Here is a 20,790-nt window from a genome sequence, read left to right as displayed (position 1 = left end):
GTGCCCTATTTTTCGTGACAGCTGCATTCCTACTAGTTTTATTCATTACATATTTTTCATGCTCTGTCAGATACTCAGCACCGTTGTTTATCCACACCCCAAGATACCTGTACTCATCCACTTTTCTTAGCGTGAACTCCTGTATGCTATGCTCGCCGCTCTCACACTTCAATACAAGTTTTAAAAACATGTGGTTTCGGCTTCCTGCTTAAGCATTTTTTTCTTTCGCCAAGTACCGGATTGCAGTGGGGGTCTCTCTAAAAAACTACACTGCAAGTCCAACTTTCATCTTTGTGAAATGTCCCGAGGAAATATGCGCTTCAGAACGCTGCCGCAAGAGCTTTAGCTCCCTTTATTTATCGAACTCTAGGACAACACGTGCATGTTTTAGTTTCACGAGCAAAGTGGGCCGCCATGGTGAAAGGACATTGCTATACAGGAAGGTTGGCCTTCGGAATTTTGCAAATGGTGAGTGATACAATCACCGGTCTAGTACTAGAACTACTGATCACCACACAGGAACTAATCAACAGCTTGAAATATTTCGCTGCCTTTATATTGGTACTCAATGAATGGAGTCTTAAACTTGAATAATTTTCCACGCAGCCTTCGCGCCTTTGCCTATTTTCTTCAGAACATCGGGGAAAAGCTACGGCGTAACGATCCCTGATGGGTTCGCTTTCATGTTCATTTTAAATCAGTAACGAGACATTTTCAGCTTTAGGCAAACAGACTACGAGCGGCACAGGAGTAGAGCGCAAACATCCGGGCGCCGCTGCAACCCACGCATGTATTTCGTGTGTTCTGTTCAGATCAAAGCCCATTATCTCTGGAAACTTCATCTCTTTACGCTAAATATATGCGATTCGACCGCAACTGCGCGTCCTGAAGTGCACGTTGCCTAAGAACTTTAATCACAGTACACGATTCCGCGGTATATTTATTCTTTATTTATTACTACCTCAAAGGCCCCATTGAAGGGGTAGTACATGAGGGGGCGGGCAACAGGGCATAACACTGCTTCAGTTGATGGCTTGAATAGTGACGGTCTAGTATGAAGCACGATGTGGCCGGGTAAGTCATTCTAATCTTTCGCGGTGCGTACAAAAAATCAGGACAGATAAGCAGATGTGCGGGCAGGCGGAGGATAGGTGGTCTTTTCATGGTTCGTGCGGTTTGAGGTGAGGCAGGCTGGGATGATAACAGACTCGTTCGGAACACGATAATAGAACTTGTGATATAGACATAATCTTGCGATGTGACGTCGGCCAGTTAAACTTGAGAGATGAGTACTGCGTTTTAGTTTGGTGACACTTTCATGATAAGAAAAAGCAGAGAAGAGGAACCTAGAGGCGCGGTTTCGAATTTCTTCTAGCGTATTTTCTAGGTTGTACGTTGGCATAAACGATCGTACCCAGTATCATGCGTGAAATAGAAATGAAAGCCTATAAAAACCCTAACGCCGTTTTTAGCACGCACGTTGAGTTTTGGTTTGGTTTGGTTTATGGGGGGTTTAACGTCCCAAAGCGACTAAGGCTACACGTTGAGTATTAATAAAGTAGTACACGTAACTAGTATATGTAGTAAGGAAACGAAACACTGCATAGGCGTTTCACCTTTCACGTTTCACATTTACAGTCCACAAGGAGCACTTTTTTTTCGGATCTCTCGGAAATGCAAACATTCTCCAGCCATTTCGGCAGTTATTTGTGCACGCAACACCCCGGCATGGTTTTTACTGTCTTGCGGCCAAGAAAAATCGCAATCGGCGGGAAACAGGCCGCCGCACGTGCAACTGACGGACGCGGGAGTGGGCACAAACATGGTGCGCGCCTTCGCCGAGGCCGCACTGACCCTTTCAAACATAAAAGTTTCTAAATATTACCTAGAGCGTAAGCTGGCGCCACCGTCTATGCGAGTTTCTGAAGGAGCCACGTACGAAAGTGCGCTTCATCCACTGTGGGGATGCCGTGAAGACAGCAAGGCGCGCTTGGCTTAGCCCCAAAACATGACTACGACTGCAGAAATACGCACTTCTGTTAATTATATGTCGCAAGGAAGCGTTGTTTTGCAAACAGTATGTGCAGCAATAAAATATGGTATCTGCACACTCCCATAAATGAGCAGAAAAGCAAACGATAACAGAATCTGAACATGGTTAGAGAAGGCTTTCTCTTCATGCCGCCAAATGCAGCTAACCGTGGAAAATAATTTTTACGTTTGAAATACACACTTTTCACAGCCAATATTCTTTCAAAAAAATTGTTAGCGCTTAAAATACTACGCTTTAGAATACTACGCTTTTCGTATTGTGGAAAATAGAAACGTTTCGTTGGCGTAGTCTGCTATTGCGGGACGCGCCCTATGTCCAAAGCCAGTGCACTGTCCGTGCGTATATAGGCTACGTTCGCGCTGCGAGAAACTTGCCCGAGCCCCCGCTTTTCTATGAGAAACTAGTTTGCACGCACTAAGTGCCGGCTCTCGGCATGCCCTGGCGCTGCGCTTAGATTATGCCAAGAAAAACATGAATTAGGAAGCGAGACCTGTCCTACCACAAGTAAGTGACGGCCGTGTTCATGCTGACAAGTGCAACATGCAGGTATTTGTGTGAATGAATTCATGAAGTGGAAGTCGTTCCTGCATGCAATGCGCTGCCACCACCAGTCTTCGAAATGAACCAAACGCAATCCTCGGTTGCGCTTGTCGAAGTACTTAATTCTGCGCTTTTAAATTGTCTCCGAGACTTCTACAAGAAATGTGCAGAGTGGTCACAGCCGCGGACTGTTGCATTGTCAGTCCGCACAGAAAAAAATTTGTGCCCTTCTTTCACATTTCGATGCACAGGTAGTACAGCTAGGTTACCGCTGAGCAAAACCCAGCGTGCTGCATAAATGGCTCCCAGTGAGGAGGCAAACCGAATTTAGGCCTTGCAGACACCAGACACTGTGCTCAGCTCAATTCAAGTCAAGCGCCTTCGGATGTTTCGGATCGCAAATGAACTGCATGAGTAGCTGCAATACACAACCACGAAGCTCACAAACATCAGTCAAACAACCTAAAAAAAATCCGATCCGTAGCACAGTCAACAAGCCACTAGATGTCAATCAAGTTTGCTGTCTTCCCAGCATGCCTCGGGCGTCCATGGTGGATGAAGTGATAAGCCGTCAGCTTTTCCTCTAGGGTACACTAATGAACTCTATGGTTTCAAAGGATGTCCCCACCATCCACGGAGCGCCGGAGGAGGCACGCACTACTGCGAGTGACAAAAAGTGAACTTTCTGAGGATGTTGCAGAGCGCAATTTGGTAGTGGTAACGGCGGGGCTGAATGGTGACACCGCACAAGTAGTGGAAAGATTAGCGGAGGGAGTTGACGGTATAAGGGCGACAGCACAGCAAGTGCAGATCGTCGTGTGCACAGAGCCGGGGGTGCAAGGGCGGAACCGAGAGGTTGCCCAGAACGTTGTGGCTGTTAATCGAGGCATAAGGAAGTTGAGCCAGGAGAAAGGCTGTGAAGTGGCAGGCATAAACAGGGAAGTGCATGTAGCAGGCCTTGGCAGAGGCTTCACACGAGATGCCATCAATTTTAGTGGAAGACTAGCAGCAGAGATCGGCTGCCGCCTGCCAGGCCAGGCCATAGCTTTTATAGGTTGTCCACGGCAGCTCAGGGCGTAAGAGTAGGTAGAAGCGAAGTAAAAAGTGTAACAATGGCGGCTGAGCCCAACAAAATGACCACTAGGTGGTCCAGGAAGAAAACTACTAAAAAGAAATTTAACACCAGGATTGGGTACATAAGCATGCGAGACACATCTCAGGGATCTAGAAGATCCACCGTTTATTGACAGCTACGCCTGGGAAGGGAGCAACAATGAAGAAGAAGGGAGGAGGGGTAGGTATATGCTCATACATCACGGAACAAATTGGCAAAGAATAAAGTCAACCTGCAAAGAACGTGTCTAGGTATCAGGTACAATTTCCAGTAAAAGGACACGGCTAGGGGTAGTTTATTTAGGGACAGGGGACAAATGCAGGCAAGAAAACAAGGATCTAGTTAAGTGTCTCAATGACGCTATAAAGCAGTTTGGAGGCGGTGCCGATATTATTCTGCTCGGTGACATGAATGGCCACATCGAGTATCTGGATAGATACAGATTGTAACGGGAAGTTAATGCTAGACTTCTGTGAGAGAGACAACCTAGTTATTGCAAATAGATAAACGTAATGTCAGGGACAAACCACTTGGGAATCCCGTAACCGGCAGACGACCATTGACTACTGCCTAATGTCGCGGGGGATCTATAGCAATCTCGCAATAATGGAAATAGATGAAGAGGGAAAGTACAGCCCGGGAAGTGATCATAAGCATATCAGTCTACAGTTGGGAGTCCTGATCAAAAGAGAAATGCCGAGAAGTCAAAAAGAGAACGCAAAATTGAATAACAAACAAATAGCGCTAATAGTGGCCGGCATAGAGGAAGCAATAGAGACATCCCATGTAAAAGTGGGATTATAATCAGAACTACTCATTAGTACAAAAATAAAACAAGTAAAATGAGTAAACCGCTGGATAGGAAAGAAGAAGCCACAAAGTTGGTGGAGTAAGGAAATTAGGGAGGCCATCGAACAACGACGGTTGGCACCACGGGAACACAGAGAAGCAAAGATTGCGAAGTTATCTGAAGAGGAAATATTCCGAAAATTGAAATCTTATCGACAAAAGAAACAGCAAGTGCAGGTCCTCGTCCAGGCTAAAATATAGCAGTCCTCTGATCGCTGGCTGGCTGAAGTTCGCGGTGCAGGTAAAGGGGGACCAAGAAAATTCTGGAACCATATAAGCTGGCTGGGTAAAACGAATGAAATAAAGCAGGAACAGGTTCAAAATGCAGAGGGAAAATGTTTAGAGGGAGGCGACGCTGTGAACTACACTGCATGAGTTATAGCTGAGCCATTTAGGTATAATCTCCCCAAATGAGGGAGCAACACAGGACTGCACAATAGAAAGCAGCTTAGAACTGACCAGTCTTAACTGGAAAAAGGCCGAAGTCAATATTCCAAAATGCATATCCACAGAGATAGACGAAATTCCAATCATGCTGATTAATTAACTTGGTACAAGAGGCAAGAAAACGTTGATAAAAGCATTAGGGACAGTCATAACAAATAAGCCAGTTCCGCGCAGGTGGATACAGAGTAATATGAATTTGATTTACAAAACGAAAGGAAAGGAAAGAAGGTAAGATGAACATAAAATCCTTCCGACTCATTACGATACCATGAGTTATATGCAGACGGTGAAATTAAAGATGCAGTCATGTGTAGGAAGTAATAGAATACTCGGAGAACTTCAGAACGCGTTCAGAATGGGGTAGGCGCTCAGATGATAGCCTTTTCGTGTATACCCATGCATAGAAGTGGCTAAGGCGGAAAACAGACCTCTGTATTTAGCCCTCCTGCACATAAGCGATGCATACGACAACTTGAACAGGGAACTCTTGTGGAATATATTAAAAGTTGAAGGTATCGGTCATGAGGTATTTGATTTTCTACAGGAAATATATAGAGAAAATAAAGTTGAAATAACATGGGAAGGGATTAAGAGTACAACCACTGTCGAGGTACACAAATGATTAAGGCAAGGTTGTCCTCTTGCACCGCTGCTGTTCATGATGTATGATAAATATGGAAAGAATTAAGGCTACAAGGAAGCTATCTAGGTTATGATTTGTCATACAGATTAGGCGGAAATGTTGTTGAGCAACGACTACCGGGTTCAGTGTATGCGGACGATATTGTACTGTTAGCAGATAGCCAGGAATATTTGCAAACTTTGGTTAACTGCTGTGGAGACGAAGGAGACAGTCTAAGTTTCAGTTTTAGCGCAACTAAGTCAGGTGTGATGGTTTTCAACGGTACAACTGATCACGAGCTTACAATACAAGGCCACGAAATACCCCGAGTGGCCGAATACAAATATCTCGGGGTATGGGTAAATGAAGGGCAGATGTACAAGGAAAAGCACGAACAGTCTCTCATAGCAAAAGGGCGAAGAGATGCCTGAATAATGAAACACTAGGCATTGTGGGGGTAAAACAGGTGTGAAGTACTGAGAGGTATTTGGAAAGGAATAACGGTGCCTGGGCTTACTTTCGGGAATGCGGTTCTATGCTTAAGGGCTGAAGTGCAGTCGCGATTAGAAGTAAATCAGAGAGCTGTTGGAAGATTAGCACTAGGTGCCCACGGGAAAACCACGAACGAGGCAGTACAGGGCGATATGGGCTGGGCATCATTCGAAGCACGGGAAGCTCAGAGTAAAATACTATACGAAGAACGCCTGAGGAAGTAAACGATAACAGGTGGGCAGCTAAGGTATTTAAATGCCTATACAGAGAGAGCGGAAGAAAAGAACTAGGAAGCTAACCAGTAAGTATGCCAGACACGAGGACGGACAAAGAAAGGACATTAAACAGCAAGTTAAAAACACGGAAGGTAAAAATTTGGTAGATTCAATGGAAAAGACGCATAGTGTAGAGCTGTATCGATACTGGAAGGGGCAGATCAGGAAGGAAGCGTTTTGTGATAACTCAAGAGGCAGTGCCCAACTCTTTGAAGCTAGATCAGGATGTCTTAGAACGCGCAGCTACCAAAAGAAACGAAGATGACACGTGTGTTGTGTGTGGTAAATCAGTGGCAGCAATTGAGCACTTCATACTTAAATGTGATGGCATCCATCCCGATGTCGATGCAGGCATAGTCACTCTTCCTGAGTCCCTAGGGTTTAGAGATAACAACGGTCATGCAAATAAATCTGCGGTAGAAATTAACAGAAAGCGATTGGAAGATTGGTGGGTTAAAGCAGAGATGTGACATAAGGTTAGAAGTGTAGGAAGACGTATTTAAAGAAAATGACCGATTTTTATAACATATAACACCACAGTTAAATAAAAACAGAAAAAAAGCTGAGTGTGATGGCAACTGTCATCACCCCATTTTAAAGGGACGCTCTAACGTTCCATCCATCCAATCCAACCCGTCCGTCCGTCCGTCCGACCATCCATCCATCTAATCCTTCCTTCCGTCCGTCCGTCCATCCATCCATCCATCCAATCCGTCCATCCATCCATCTATACAATCCTATTCGTCCGTCCGTCCGTCCATCCATCCATCCATCCAAAAGGCGGACCTACCTCCAGCGCCGCCGCACGGCTGCAAGGCCGCTTCCGCCTCTTTCGCGGCTGCTCCGTTACTTTTGGCATACGGTATGTAGTAGTACGTATGCTTCGGTTCGACTGCCTAAGCATTTTTAATGAATGCATATTCTGTTGTCCTCTGCTGGAACTCTCCGCTTTAAATTCATTACGATAGAAATCAAGGCAACAAGTTCATTGCGTTGTCGCTGAAACAGTAGATGCACTGTAGTTGCGTTTTCAGTAGCACAGAGATCATGCAAGAGAAGTGCAGGCGATCGGATGGCACGTGCGCATCTTTCGATTCAGTCCGTGAACTAGCGTCTATTGCGTTGCCCTACAGGGGAAGTGTTTCACCGAAGCCATTTAATCGTGTCAGCCGCGACTGGTGCGGCAGGGCACTTAACGAGGTAAATTTCTAGCAGGAATTACGGATCCCCTCCTCAAAGGAGGCCCGCCGCCCAATGGCGTCGACCATTTTCGTGACGTCGCCGTTAATTCGTAATTTCCCGTCATGCGCGATTTATCCGTGGTTATATCTTGTCACGGTAGCGTGACAGCGCATTAACCGCAACGCCATGGAAATCGATCGATGCCATTCGCTGGAAAGTCTTCTTTGGGGGGTATTCGCTGCTTCATTCTTGAGTGTGTCGCCAAGTCTTGTCAAGTGGAACTGCCACAAATTGCCCGTGCATACAAAAATGGGAACCCCTGTTTTCGACAGTAATGTTGCCAATAAGATGTTCACTTTGATGCTACATCTGCTCTCCATCTAACTAGTACTCGTAACGGTATGCCGCGTTACTCCAGGTCTCGCCTCACGGCACACTCAGAATCGGGTATCAATCTGGCCTACATCAGATACTGCAACTACAGCAGATCTTACAACTAAAGAAAAAAACCATTGGGCATGGAGGAATAACAGATGGCAACTCCAATAACACTGGTGATAATATCAGGCCTCATATTTCTTTTTCTCAGGGAATAGGTTGATTTGTCTGCACAGTTGATACCTGCCATGGAAGCAGAAGAAAGCCCAATATACAAATTATGAAGTTTTACACATAAGGTGAGCTAAGAATGATGGTAACCAGAGCTCTTTACCTCTGCCTGCCCTTGGGCGAACATTTTAGCTTCTGGCGCTCTCAACTCACCAATGGGCACCATCTGTAACAAAGACCGGGGTTCTTGATGGTTTGCGATATGGGCAAGTCGTGCGTGCCATCCAGTGAATGCAACGGCTGTTGTTCACAGCCACGAATTGTGCACAGGTGCAATGATGATGAAGGGACAGACAGGCCACAGGTTTGTGGAAGAGTTTTTGTTTTATTGTTATTTCTGTGCCAAGGCAACACAACAGCAGAAGGAAATATAGGCTTCAGGATCAAAAAGAAACAAGAAGGCTAGAGACAGTGTTGTGTGAAAGCAAAAGAAATGCAAAGCACTTCAAGAAAAATTTCAGAAAGAATTAGTCTGAAGAGGACATGAAAGAAAAAGAGAGAAACAAAAACAAAAGCCTTTATAAGACATCCTCAGCATGGAAGCACCTGCGAGCACTCTGCATAGTAATGACAGATACAAATTAAGGAGGGACGAGCAACACTTTTAAGCGGTATGCGCTTAACCCTGTTGCTCGTCCTTTCTTTCCCCTTTTAACCTGTGTCTGTTGCAGCTATGCATTGACCGTAGAATGCTTCCACTTGTCAACCAACTAGCCCGAACACAAGCTATCCTCAGAATAACGCGAGGCTGAAAACTGTACAAGGCTTCTTTGTTTTGACTAAAAGCCCGCCTTCCTATGTACACCATCCTAGAGAGGAAAACAAAATTGGAAAAAAAAATTCGTGTTGCCCCTCCAAAATAACAAATACACGAAACAATACGCCTATATATATAAAACGAGAAGCTACAAGGAGAACAGGGAACAACAGGCTCTAACCAAAAATTTACAATATGTACACACGGCACAGAACAAATCAAGAAACAGAGAGTTACAGCAAAAACGATGAGGAAGGGCGGAAGAACAGCGAAGCGTTTCTCACGGTACTTCGTTTCTCTCCAACAGAAGTGTGGCTTGAGCTGAAGAGGCAAATCGTAACCCAAATCACATTTGCAGTGGTACCATAATGGAACACCACCCTTTATGTGATCACAAAACAGGCAATGAGACAACTATGCAGTGCTCATTTTCAAGCATCCACAGGTATGTATACAAATGTCTCATAATAAATCAGTACAAAAACTAGTCAGCATTGCCACCTTTCGACAAAACTTCATTAGCATCACTCCTCGTGCAAATTTCAAAACAGTGTAAGGGTCCTCACCCAGCCCAAGTCATCAGCACTAAAGTTGTCTTCAGCTGTTCGGTTTCTTTCTCATGGTCCTAAAATCTAAATAAATTCCTAAATAAGCGTAAATAATTTCTCATAAGCCCAGTGCATTTTTGTGACACCGTAAACTTCACAGCCGAGAAAGCACCCCTTGTACGAATAAGGTTCCTATAAACACGAGCAGCAACAAGTCAAAAATGCAACCTTTCCAGCAATGCTAAAATGGCGTAACATGGTGTAAACAGGTCTGACATGACTTGCATACTTTTTAACTAGAAAAAATTAACAGTCATTCACTAACATGCTCTCTTGCTTGTACATACAGCCCATCAAATGTCTTGCAATAAAGAAGTTTTAACGTTATCAAAAAGCAAGCAACATTTAGATTCGCTCGACTCTTGCTAATAAGATGCAAATTCTCAGAAAACATGATGGTCTGACACTGTGTCTCTATATTTACATGCCAAAACACAAGTGAAATTTCAACTGAATGAGTATCCGCAGCTACATATGTAGCAACTAAGAACAAAGCAGTGTTTTGTTTTTTCTGTAAACCACGTTCCATAGACACAAGCGGAAAAACCAGCCTGCATTGCCAGGGCACTTTATCTTAGCCTACAGATACCATAGACCAAAGCTTAAAGACACTTGTCCCTTCTCTATTCTTCAACCCACTCACTGGTATGTTAAGCAATTTAAGGCACAGTGCCAAAGTGATGGCTGTAAGCAGTTGCATTACAAAAATACCCACTCCACTGAAGCAGGAGCTCCAAGAGCCATTCGTGTTACAAAATTTGAGCCATGAATGTTCATCCTGGTGTCTAAGCGACACCTCTAAAGAATCATTTTGTTGAATGCCAGCATGGTAAGCCTTTTGCACTTTGTTTGAAAAACAAGACTTGTTCTTGTTCCACATTTACAAATAATTTTTATGGACCAGGAAAACAAGGAAGGCCTTTGCACCAGCACAGACAGAGAAGGCGGCTGACTCTAGCATAAATCAGGTGGAATTTTCAAAAAAGAACTACAGTATCTCGTAGTGCAGTCTGCACACTACACGCTGCCAGTGTACCATGATAACCAATGCCACACACCAGAGCACAAGTTTTCAAAGGTAGAGACAGACAGAGAAGAAATGCTGTAAGTCACCAGTTAAAAATGCATCAAACAGTCTGTGAGGCCAAAATGGTTATAAAGGATTTCTCTCAGAGAACGCACTTAATGTGAACACCAGTCGCTCCAACAGTCTTCACCTCTTTTCGCCAGGTAAACATTAAGTAGCAGACAAACACACGAGTGACCAAAAGTTTCTCCTAAAGTGTACTTACTCATCACTTGCACTAGCGGTTGTTCCTACAAACATACCTGAAAATCTCTCCCACATTGCCGCGTATATTAAGTACTGCACAATTTAGGCGTCAACAATTTCAAAATATGGACAGGTGAAGCCAAGCTTTGTTCGATTTTTCAAAAGCTGAATGCTCACAAAGCATCAGTGAAGGCAAGTGTGTTACCTAAAGTAAGCTCTGTAAACACGCAAGCAGTGAAAACAAACAGCATTATTAAAGCAAAACCCTTCATAAATATATTAACACTGTTCGTGGCCCTGAAAAGAGCGATAAAAACATTGCCCTTGCATTTCGAAACATGCAGCCCCCAATTCCATACATGCATTTACAAGAAATCAAGCGCTGTGCTACATTAACCTAATGTGCTGCAGTTCCCCATATGGCACGTAAGAATACATTTGTAACCTAACACAGGCCTGAAGGCACGGGAGCATAGCAGCTTCAACACAGCCAGTAACCAATTCACAATTTGTTTGGTGCATTTCTGCTTCGTGCTAAAACAAACAGCTCCTTGTACAAATGCAACAGTGTTCTCACAGCCTCCATAGCCTCCTCTACAAGGAGCAAGGTGACACAGGCAGAAAAAGACCATCTGCAGCAATGAACTTTAAATTTCTGCAGTGCGCTTGAAACCTTACACTGACAGCGAGGACATACTGAAGCTGGCCTGAATAAATACAGGAAGTACCATGCTTTCAAGGCGCAATAATGAGGAACCTGAACTCATCTTTTAACCGCGGGAACTCTATCTACACGTTCCGGGCATTCTTAGAAACTTCAAATTATTGTCCTGTGCGGCCGATTGCCCTAATTAAATCGGATTAAACATCCCGGCTCCCGCCTTTTTTTTTTTAACTCAACGCGGTAGGTAGGAGGAGTCAACCAATGCGTCAGCCAGTCCCGTGGCTGTTTGTCGCTCTGCCACAGGTGGAGTGACACGTAAATCAAAGAGTCCATATGTATCTTTATTTCCGTGGGCCTAATTTGCGGCTCTATTGTCTGTGACTGAAACTGCTCATTCAAAGAAGCCTAAAAAACAAAAGTGAAAGCGAAGCCGCCACTGGACTGGCTGAAAGGCACTCCTCGCGTTGGTTGACTCCGCCTACCTACCGCGTTGAGTTAAAAAAAAAAAGGTGGGAGCCGGGACGTTTTAATCCAATTTAATTAGGGCAATCCGCCGCACAGGACAATATTCGAAGTTTCTAAGAATGCCCGGAACATGCAGATAAAGTTGCCGCAGTAATAAGACGAGTTCAGATTCCTCTCAAGTGCATCCTTAATGATGAAGATGCAACGCAGCTAATTTCACTGGAAAGTAGCTTTTATAAGCTAAAAAATACCAGGAAATGAAATACGCGTATCCCCGCCCTTTTCACAGCGAACTGTGATAATGCCAATAATTTTTTCTGTGTTACGCAGATCTCCGATGCTAGTCCACACTGCCATCACTCTGAGCCAACAATCACAGAGTCCGTTAGCGCACGGGCACCATAATCAGTGCCACAAGTTCCAATATATTGGCAGGAAAAAATATTCCAATTTCAACTGTTTGGCAGCAATAAATGTATTTTGCTGCCAAACAAATGCCAACAGAGACAAAGTGTCTAATTACACTGAGATGAAAGATTGGACGGAAATGCCCTCAGAGTCCTTGAGGCCGGGCACCATCTTTGCACCAACATCACCACCAGCAAGAAATAGTACTAACTCTCAGCAGACAAAAGTCCCCCCCTCACCTTGAACAAATCTCTATTTTGCCATGAGAGCAAAATTAAAAAGTCGTTATAGCTTGCGCACACTTCCAGCTTGCTTCTATTACAGCAGCTTCGTGCATTATGACACGGCACAATGAAACAGTGGCAAATGTCAAGATGCAGACTGCTGCTCCTGCTCAAACTGCATTCAGCTGCAGTGTGAACAGGTCACTCGGGATTGGCAAGAAGAAAGAGGTGCCAGCAACATCTCCATGGTAACATGTGCAAACTTGATTCCTCACAGTACCAATAGAGGTGGGAGGGAGGTTAACAACTATTTCATGCTCTTCCCTTGAAAGGCACTGCCTACAAATCGCAAAGAGGCACACAAGGTGCGACACAAGAGCATTGCTCGTAAGGCACAAGTTTACATGCAGCACATCCTGCGTGTGCATCCCTCAAGTCGCTTTCTTACACCAGAGGAAATTCAACTCACAGGGGCTGTCCCACAGCATATCGAAAGGGGAGTTTGATGAAAAGGCTCAAGCAGTGGCTTATGCAGGTACTATCAAAGTGACTTATGCCACCGGATGGCCATCACCCAACTTGCACAGCAATGATCGCTAGCATTATGTGCCAAGATAGGCTCTTCTTTCCTGTACAGCACTCAGAGCATAACCATTAATAAATGAGTGGGAAAAGAGAACCAAGTGCAATCAGGCTCACTAAAGCTCGGTGTCCTCAGCAAGCAACGATGCAGATAAGGCACAATCTACATTCATTTCAAATGAAGACCACTGCAATGTGGCACTCTCAATGATTTCTCCAAGGCCACACATGCAGAAAAACCTTAAAACCCAAGTTTATACTAATTTTGTAATGCTGGAATAATTGTTTACCACAAACAAATAGGACAAGTTAGCGCTAGTCCAGTCAAGCGTTTGTCTAGTTTCTCCATACTTGTCCTGTTCTTAGTGCTAACTAATCAAGTCTTCAAAAGCTCAAAGCCATTTAGCCAAACTGCACGTTCAATGAGGCTTATCAATACTTGTTCAGGCAATCTCTTTCATCAACCATTTGCAGCAAGAGAAAATAATCTTATCAAATTCTCAACGACTTGCTGCCCTGGCACTAAATGTGACCCCTGATAATTCCCTGCCACCTAATTTACTACAGGCATTTCATCTGTCCCAGCAAGAAAAAGCACTTCCCTAATGTAAAGCACTATTTAGTGTAACTGGATGAACCTAGTCTGCTTTCAAGCAGCAACTACTCCTCACGCTTAAACCTCATTTGTTAGAATCAACATAAGTCTCCTTCACTGGAAACTGCAACTTCGCAGATCACCGAAATAAATTTAGGAAACAATTTCGGCCACCACTCAGAACACTGAGAGTACAGAGATGTTAGGGTCATGCAAACTGGCACGTATACTAAAGCAGTTGTACGTCAAGAAGGCACAGGAGGATGAGGTCTCTCTGAACGAACAAGTTTTGCAACAATGCAATAGAAACAAGCCTAGAAAGGCACGGGTACTGAATCTGCCTTCAACACACTCTTTCAGCGTTGCGTACTTGTGCACAAGTTGTGCTGCTGCCGGAGAACTGTAAATCCCATTCCAAAAAAAATGTTATTTGTCCGCACCTTACAGAACTACGTACGCAACCTACCGTGGTGTGCCAGTTGCTGCGGTTCTCGCCACTCCATTTCTGCACAAACAGTGCCCAGAAGACCACACCTCGCGCTCTACCCCTTTCCCCATCAAAGAGAGCAACGATAAAGGTGGAACACAGGTGGAACACACCCAAACCAAACGTAGTCGGCAAATTACAGAAAGGAAGAGAAAGGCACAGAAGACACGGCAGGGAGGAACTGACAGGTGTAAAGAGAGAGAGGAGAACAGGCACTCACAGACTTCTCCAAAAATCCTTGCAGATCAAATAAATAACACAGAGGGCATGAACTCCTCAAGAGGAGAGGTAGCTGGTGGAAGCTATTATACAAGAGGTAATAATAATAATAATATAATAATAGCATTATAGAACAACAAGCAACAATGGCGCTGGCGGCCAGCAGGCGGCACGTCCTTCTCTCCTGCCTCTATGTGCTGTCCACCGCCGCTGGAAGCGCACACGCGCGCGCCGAGATAAAAAAGAAAAACGTGTCCTCCCGCCACGTCACATGCAGATGGCGGCTTTCCTCGCCCCGAACCGCCTCGGTATGTATCACAGTACAGCAGCACATCTCCCAACACAGCAGGCCACCCCCCTCGAGATAGACGGGGCGGGGGGTGGAGAAGGGAGGGTGGGTGACGGCAGGAGGACATGTACACCTTCTCGCGAAATTGGAACACAGTTCTTTTTTTTCTCTTCTCCTAGTAAAGGACCGGGACTTGGCTTCGCTTTGTCACCAAAGCAAAAGAAAAAAAAACACCAGAGTAGGAAAGCAACTGTGCCAAGGCGAATGGCACGGTGCAGTCAGTATGATGGGGTCCTCAGATCCAGCCGGATTGTTGGCAATGGGAGCACAGCCTCTCCGCAGTGGTCTTGAAGAGAGTCATCTTGTTTACACTTTTGTTCTTGGTGTCAACAACAGGCAAAAGAAAGTGGCATGTGCCAGCGTATCAACTATCTGTGCGCACGTTGTTAATTGCGGGTGCCGATACTACGCAACGCTGCCGCTGCCCTCGCAGAATACAACTGCTGCTTCAAGCGTGTCGCTCTTCTGACAGCTTCAGTGGATGTGACAGAAATATAATGGCTGTCAGGAAATGAGTTCTCACATGCCAGACCTTCTGGTACAGCAGAGCAGGTTGTCAAGACAAAGTTGAACAAAGGAGTTGGTGCCATGCAGGCCCCGGGGGACCACGAGCCCGCTCTTTAGGAGGTGACGACAGCCTTGGCATTCCCAGCCACAAGGCATGCGAGCAGCAAATGCATAGAACTGCTACCACGAGGTCACTCCGGACCACACAGGCCAATGCTTTTAACAGATCGAAGTAATGAATAATTCACCGCTCTCTGCGGGCACATTTCCCGATGCATAGCTCTGCTTCTCACACTCTTGAGCCCTCACAGTGATTGCTAGGACCCAGCAGACATTGCAGATGCACACCTGGCGGGGATAGTGGGCCTGGGGTGTTTTCCAACTGTGCTTGCGAGAGACGAGAACCTCTGCATATTCCAGTTTCTGCCATGGACCAACAGTGCTTGTGGTGATGGAAACAGTGGCAGCCCTTGTCTCAGAAAGGCTGCTTTTCAGACATAGGCCTGCACTGATGACAAACTCTGCACAAGGGGAGACCAGAAAGGCTGCTCATTCCCAGAGGAATAGGCTTCAGGCATGGCCAGTTTGCTGTAGCACCCTCATCCTGCTGCCGGCATCAGCCTCTCAGATGACACCACTCAGAGAGGGCCACCATTAGATGCACATAGGGGCTTCCGACAACTGTGCTCCCAACCAGAATGCTCATCAGGAAGGCAGGACCATGGTCACACATAAACTGGCGACCCCTGTCCATCGAGACCGTCCTCGCTGCTCTGCGACCCCGTGACTCCCAGGGCGGCTCCTGTACCAGCCCGAACCGGGTATGCCTGCCCGCCGTCGTCAAAAAACCTCCGGAAAGTAAACTCGAAGAATGCGTGCTCCGGATGCCGTCCGTTGGGCTCCGGGGCAGCAGGTGGAGGCTTGTCGAGCGCAGTGTCGTCCACGGAATCAAAGTTGGACGTGTCGGCTGGGTAGCGGATGTTGGGAATGTAAGGAGCCGGCTTGTTGCGCAGGCCACCCTCAAAGTCGATGGAGGCGAAGAAGGGGTGCGCCTTGATCTCGTCGGCACCATTCCGGCCCAGCCGCTGCTCAGCCCCGCAACAGAGCCGCAAGATCAAGTCTGTGCTCTCGGGTGACAGCTGGGCCATCTTGGGGATCTGCAGGGTCGTCTCCCAGTGGAGCACCTGCATGATGAGCAGGCACAGCCTGTGAGCAAGGACTGCCGCAGGAACAATGCTGCGATCTGCTCATTAATTCTACAAGGTGCTATAGTTAATGTATAGGTTCCCAGAGTTTCGCATAGGTCGACCATATTGCTCTCCCAAGCACCCAAATTATGACAGAAAGCCGCAACTCTTGAATGCAGGAGGTGGACTTGGTGTAATGGTCAGAGCGAGTGCAGGCTCAATCTGCTTGATCTTGGCTGCCGAACTTGCTTTATTCTAGGCATACTAGTGCTGCAATGAATGACACAGCTTTCTAGTCATACGTCAGCTACACATAAGGCCTATCTCAAGAAGTTACGAACAAAATACTCGTCATGTGGATAGGTGGCGCACTATCCGTTGTAAATACCGCAAAGCACATTTTCTTTTTAACAATTAGCAAACACTTGTGCAAAATTGCGTATTGTTGATAAGAAACCATCATTTGCAGCAACCATGTGCACTTGGACAAAATAAAATGTCGTAAAGCATAAGACGAAGGTGCACGAATGGACTGTCAGCAATGGTCTAGTGCTAAACGATGCAAGTTGGCTTTGCTGCAATGCATGGATGCTTTTCAACCATGTGATTGCGTTTGGCCAATAGAAGCGCGAGCGGCGTAAGGAAAACAAACATGAAACTCTAGGGAGCTATACAGAAAATCTACAAGGGGCATGACAAGTCCATACACATCCTTGCCTTCCCCGCCACTAGGCTTCACCCTACTTCTCCGAGCATCTGCAGCGCTGGATCATTACCTTGTACTGCGTTTCGCTAGGCGTGTTGGCCAAGAAAGGCGGCTGGCCAACCAGCATCTCGTACAGGATCACGCCAACACTCCACCAGTCACACGACTGTCCATAACCTGCAAATGAAACGATGCACGTCACACTCAATGGCCAATCCAGGATCACATTTATTTAAACGTGAACATGCAGTGGTGTCTGTAGTGATCCTGCAGACCTTGTAGTATTTCCAGAAGCTAACCCACTCCATCTTTCCCACCTGCTTCAGCCTTTTGCCGCCTACCAGGCTGTTTTATGTTGGATTCACAAGCCCATTTTGCATGTGACTAACCACATGCCATGCAGGTGCATGCATGAAGAGAGTGAAATGCTCAAGCTGATATAAGTTGCAACTTTTTGAACCCTCCAAACAAATTTCATGCCCACTATGCTTTACCTCAAAGACACTCCAAAAGAAGTTTGTGGTATTTACAGGTCATCAAGTTTAGCAGAGAAAGAAAGAGAAAGACAAAGAGGGTGAACAGTTCATCTTGCAATCTTATGGCAACACTGTGTGCCAATCCCAAAGACAAGCACCAAGAAGTGTGGATAAACAGCATGTGGAACTGACAATAGTGGAAGCTACCCTATTTCGCCTAATGAACCCACTGCCACGCACCCCCCCATTTTTGTTGGTCAGAAATTTTTTTTTTTTTTTTTGAGCCTGTAGCTGGTTCTCCAGTTTTCAAGCTGTCCACAGGGCAGACCTTGGCAGTGTGTCAAGATGCTGCTGGCCACCAATAACATCACTGGTATGTTTATCTTTTGAGGAGAGCTCCTGCCAGAGGGGTGGGGGGAGGGGAGGGGGGATTGGCAGAGCGCCAAGATGTTGTATGCTGTAAGCTAAGACAGTCATTCTGGCACTGGTCATCCTGTTTCTTTAACCTCCCCTAAAAAACCTGCCCCACCTTCAGGGCCAATGATGAGCATGTTCTAGTTATGCAGGTATGCAGGCCACCCACTACCACAAATCTAGTTATGCCAGGGTTACTGGCTACAGCAAAATTGCAAAATTGCCTGATCGCGTCAAAGTAAATGATGCTAAACACCAGGGGCACGAGTCTGACCTGCAAGCGTTTGTTGAAGACCAAAGGTTGGACGACCAACCGAGGTATGATATAAAATATCGAGCCTTCCAAAAATCTCTGACCTTTTTTTTCCCCGCCTAATGAACCCTCCCCCCAAACTGATGTCCACTTTTATGGAAAAGAAGTGGGTTCATTACGCAAGTAAATACGGTATTTTGCCAGATAGTTATCCTTTGCAGCAGCATGTCACGAAATAAACGGGAAATCGTGGTACATAGAGTTGACCTCCATGGATCATATTGAAAATGCTAGCCTACCTGCCATATGGCCTTCTTAAAGTGACAGCTGTATAGCAGTCATTCTCTGGAATTAGAACCAGCACCCTCTACATCAGCCTTGACCTCCTCAAACAGACCTAGTGGGGTGTAGAGGCCAGGCTATGGGAATTTGTGCTTCTACTGCTCGAAACATTGGACAAGAAATGAGCATCTGCAAGTTGTACATGGGTTCAAAACAGTTTCAAATCATACAATCACAAAGAGTTGTATTATGTCAGCACTCATGCATTGCCCATTTAAAAAAAAAAAACACACACTGGCTGAATGCACAGCCTTCATTCTGGGGTCAGTATACCAACTGTAAGTCAGCCCAACCATGGCTGCAAATGCATGCAAAGCTTGGAACCCTGGAACCAGTGCAATTGTCCAAGCTTTATGGAGCGGCCCACTCGTTTCCAGTTGGAGGGTTTTGCAGGCACAATAGTGACAACAATAGGCCTACCCTCAGTGCTATGCTAATCCTGGTGGCAGCCTCATGACAAATGATGTCATGAGCAGCACGGGCTACAATGCAAGTGGGGGCCATCCCCTTCACACTCCCTTGCAGTGCCCAATGACAAAGCGCCAGTTTTGGAACACCGTCCCAAGCTCAATCCTCTCGATGAGACCTAGCCTGCTTAGCCCTCATGCATCGGTTTCACTGCACTGCAGGCCCACAATGCTGCCATGTTTCAAAACAAGAGCGCAGTTTTTGCTTTTCAGCACATCGGTGAAGTTTGTTTGATTCGAGCCCTTATTCTGCAGTTCCTTTAAATTTAACGCACCAATTTTCACGCTCCTTTGAATGGCTTGCAAAAGGGGCAGTCAAATCCGATGATGTACAGCGCATACTTTCATGATAGCGTGACAGCTACAGTTTCAGAAACTTCCAGGAAATTTCCAAACACAATGTTCCACATGATAGCACTTAATTTGTCCCGATCCACTCCCTATCACCTCACAGCTGCACCGTGGGTGCAGTCAGCAAAGCAGAGTCCTGCTGGCACCACTCACCGTGCCTTGCCAGCACCTCGGGCGCAATGTAGTTGGGCGTGCCCACCAGCGACTGTGCCAGGCACCGCTGGTGCTCTTTTCTTCGTCGCCTCTCGAGCGGTTTGCTCTTGGAGCAATGGCAGTCCTCCGACCAGTTCTTGTCCGGCTCCATCGAGTCTTGGCGTGCATGCTCGCCTGCCACACCAAAAGCAAGAGAAAAAAAGAAACTGTGAGCACTACTGCAGGCCATCACACAGCACTGTGGCCGATGTGTGCTGCAAAAAGCCGCTTCCTATCCAATACAGGGGCAAAGAATAGAGCTAGCAGTTTCACATCTGTCCTCATCCCCAGAGAAGTGTTGAGGCCACAGAATGAACAGGTTTTGGAGTAATCAGGACGAGGTACTGTATTTAAAGAAAGGTGAATGCTTCCAAAGCCTAATAGCTGAGGTTACATTTCAGTTCCTTAGCACAGCTCACACCCTGTAAGGAAGATTGACATGCCCTGACATTTAGATACTGTGGTCACAAGCAAGACTGCAATTCTGAACTGTACTGCACTGCCTGCGGTGGTCTGCCGAATTTTTCCCATCGTACTGCAACTCAAAGTGGCCACATAGAAGCAAAAGGTTCTTTGCAACTGGTGCCAGCATTTCTGTGGTCACCCAAACATCACGTGCAAGACATCCCAAGCAGTATTCGTCCAGGACTTCAGTCAACAATAAGGCAACTTCAACACTACAGAGATCTAGTATCGTCAAACTGAAACGCAAGCAACCTTGCGAGTTTAGATATGCATGCTTACACACACAATGATACAGATGGAAAGAATCAGCCTTGTTACATCTCCTTTTCTGTCTGTGTGATGTGTTCGGCTGCATTTTCATAACCACATCGTTTTGGCTAACTCAGAAACAAGCCCTTCTTCAAAGCCCCCATGATGATTTAGGTTACAGTACGAGTTTTCATTTGGAAAAACAACACTTTTGGCATGTGGAGGTGACCTTAGCTTTTGATCCCACCAAAACGTGGTTTGCAAAACTGTCAATGAAAGCCTGGGACTTTGATATTCCTGCACAGCTAGAGCAAATAAAAACTACAACCTACATCAAAGCCAGAAGCAGACCTTAGCATGAGACCCT

General features: G+C 45.9%; 1 protein-coding gene across 3 annotated transcripts in view; it reads right to left on the bottom strand.

Moving 5' to 3' along the window:
* Nucleotides 1–14,921: 14,921 nt before the first annotated feature.
* The window catches only part of LOC144096623 (serine/threonine-protein kinase LATS2-like), a 74,961-nt gene continuing 69,092 nt past the window's right edge, over nucleotides 14,922–20,790 (bottom strand). For all 3 annotated transcript variants that reach the window (XM_077629440.1, XM_077629442.1, XM_077629441.1), the window contains 3 exons: nucleotides 19,671–19,844; nucleotides 17,285–17,391; nucleotides 14,922–16,505 (listed from right to left, as the gene is read on the bottom strand). In XM_077629440.1, the coding sequence (XP_077485566.1) occupies nucleotides 16,047–16,505; nucleotides 17,285–17,391; nucleotides 19,671–19,844 (740 nt within the window). In that variant the 3' untranslated portion in view covers nucleotides 14,922–16,046. The remainder of the gene's footprint in view (nucleotides 16,506–17,284; nucleotides 17,392–19,670; nucleotides 19,845–20,790) is intronic.

Source organism: Amblyomma americanum, chromosome 7 (assembly GCF_052857255.1).
Source record: "Amblyomma americanum isolate KBUSLIRL-KWMA chromosome 7, ASM5285725v1, whole genome shotgun sequence".
NCBI lineage: Eukaryota > Metazoa > Arthropoda > Arachnida > Ixodida > Ixodidae > Amblyomma > Amblyomma americanum.
Note: the sequence above shows the minus strand (reverse complement) of the source record. Positions and strands in the feature narration are given on the sequence as shown.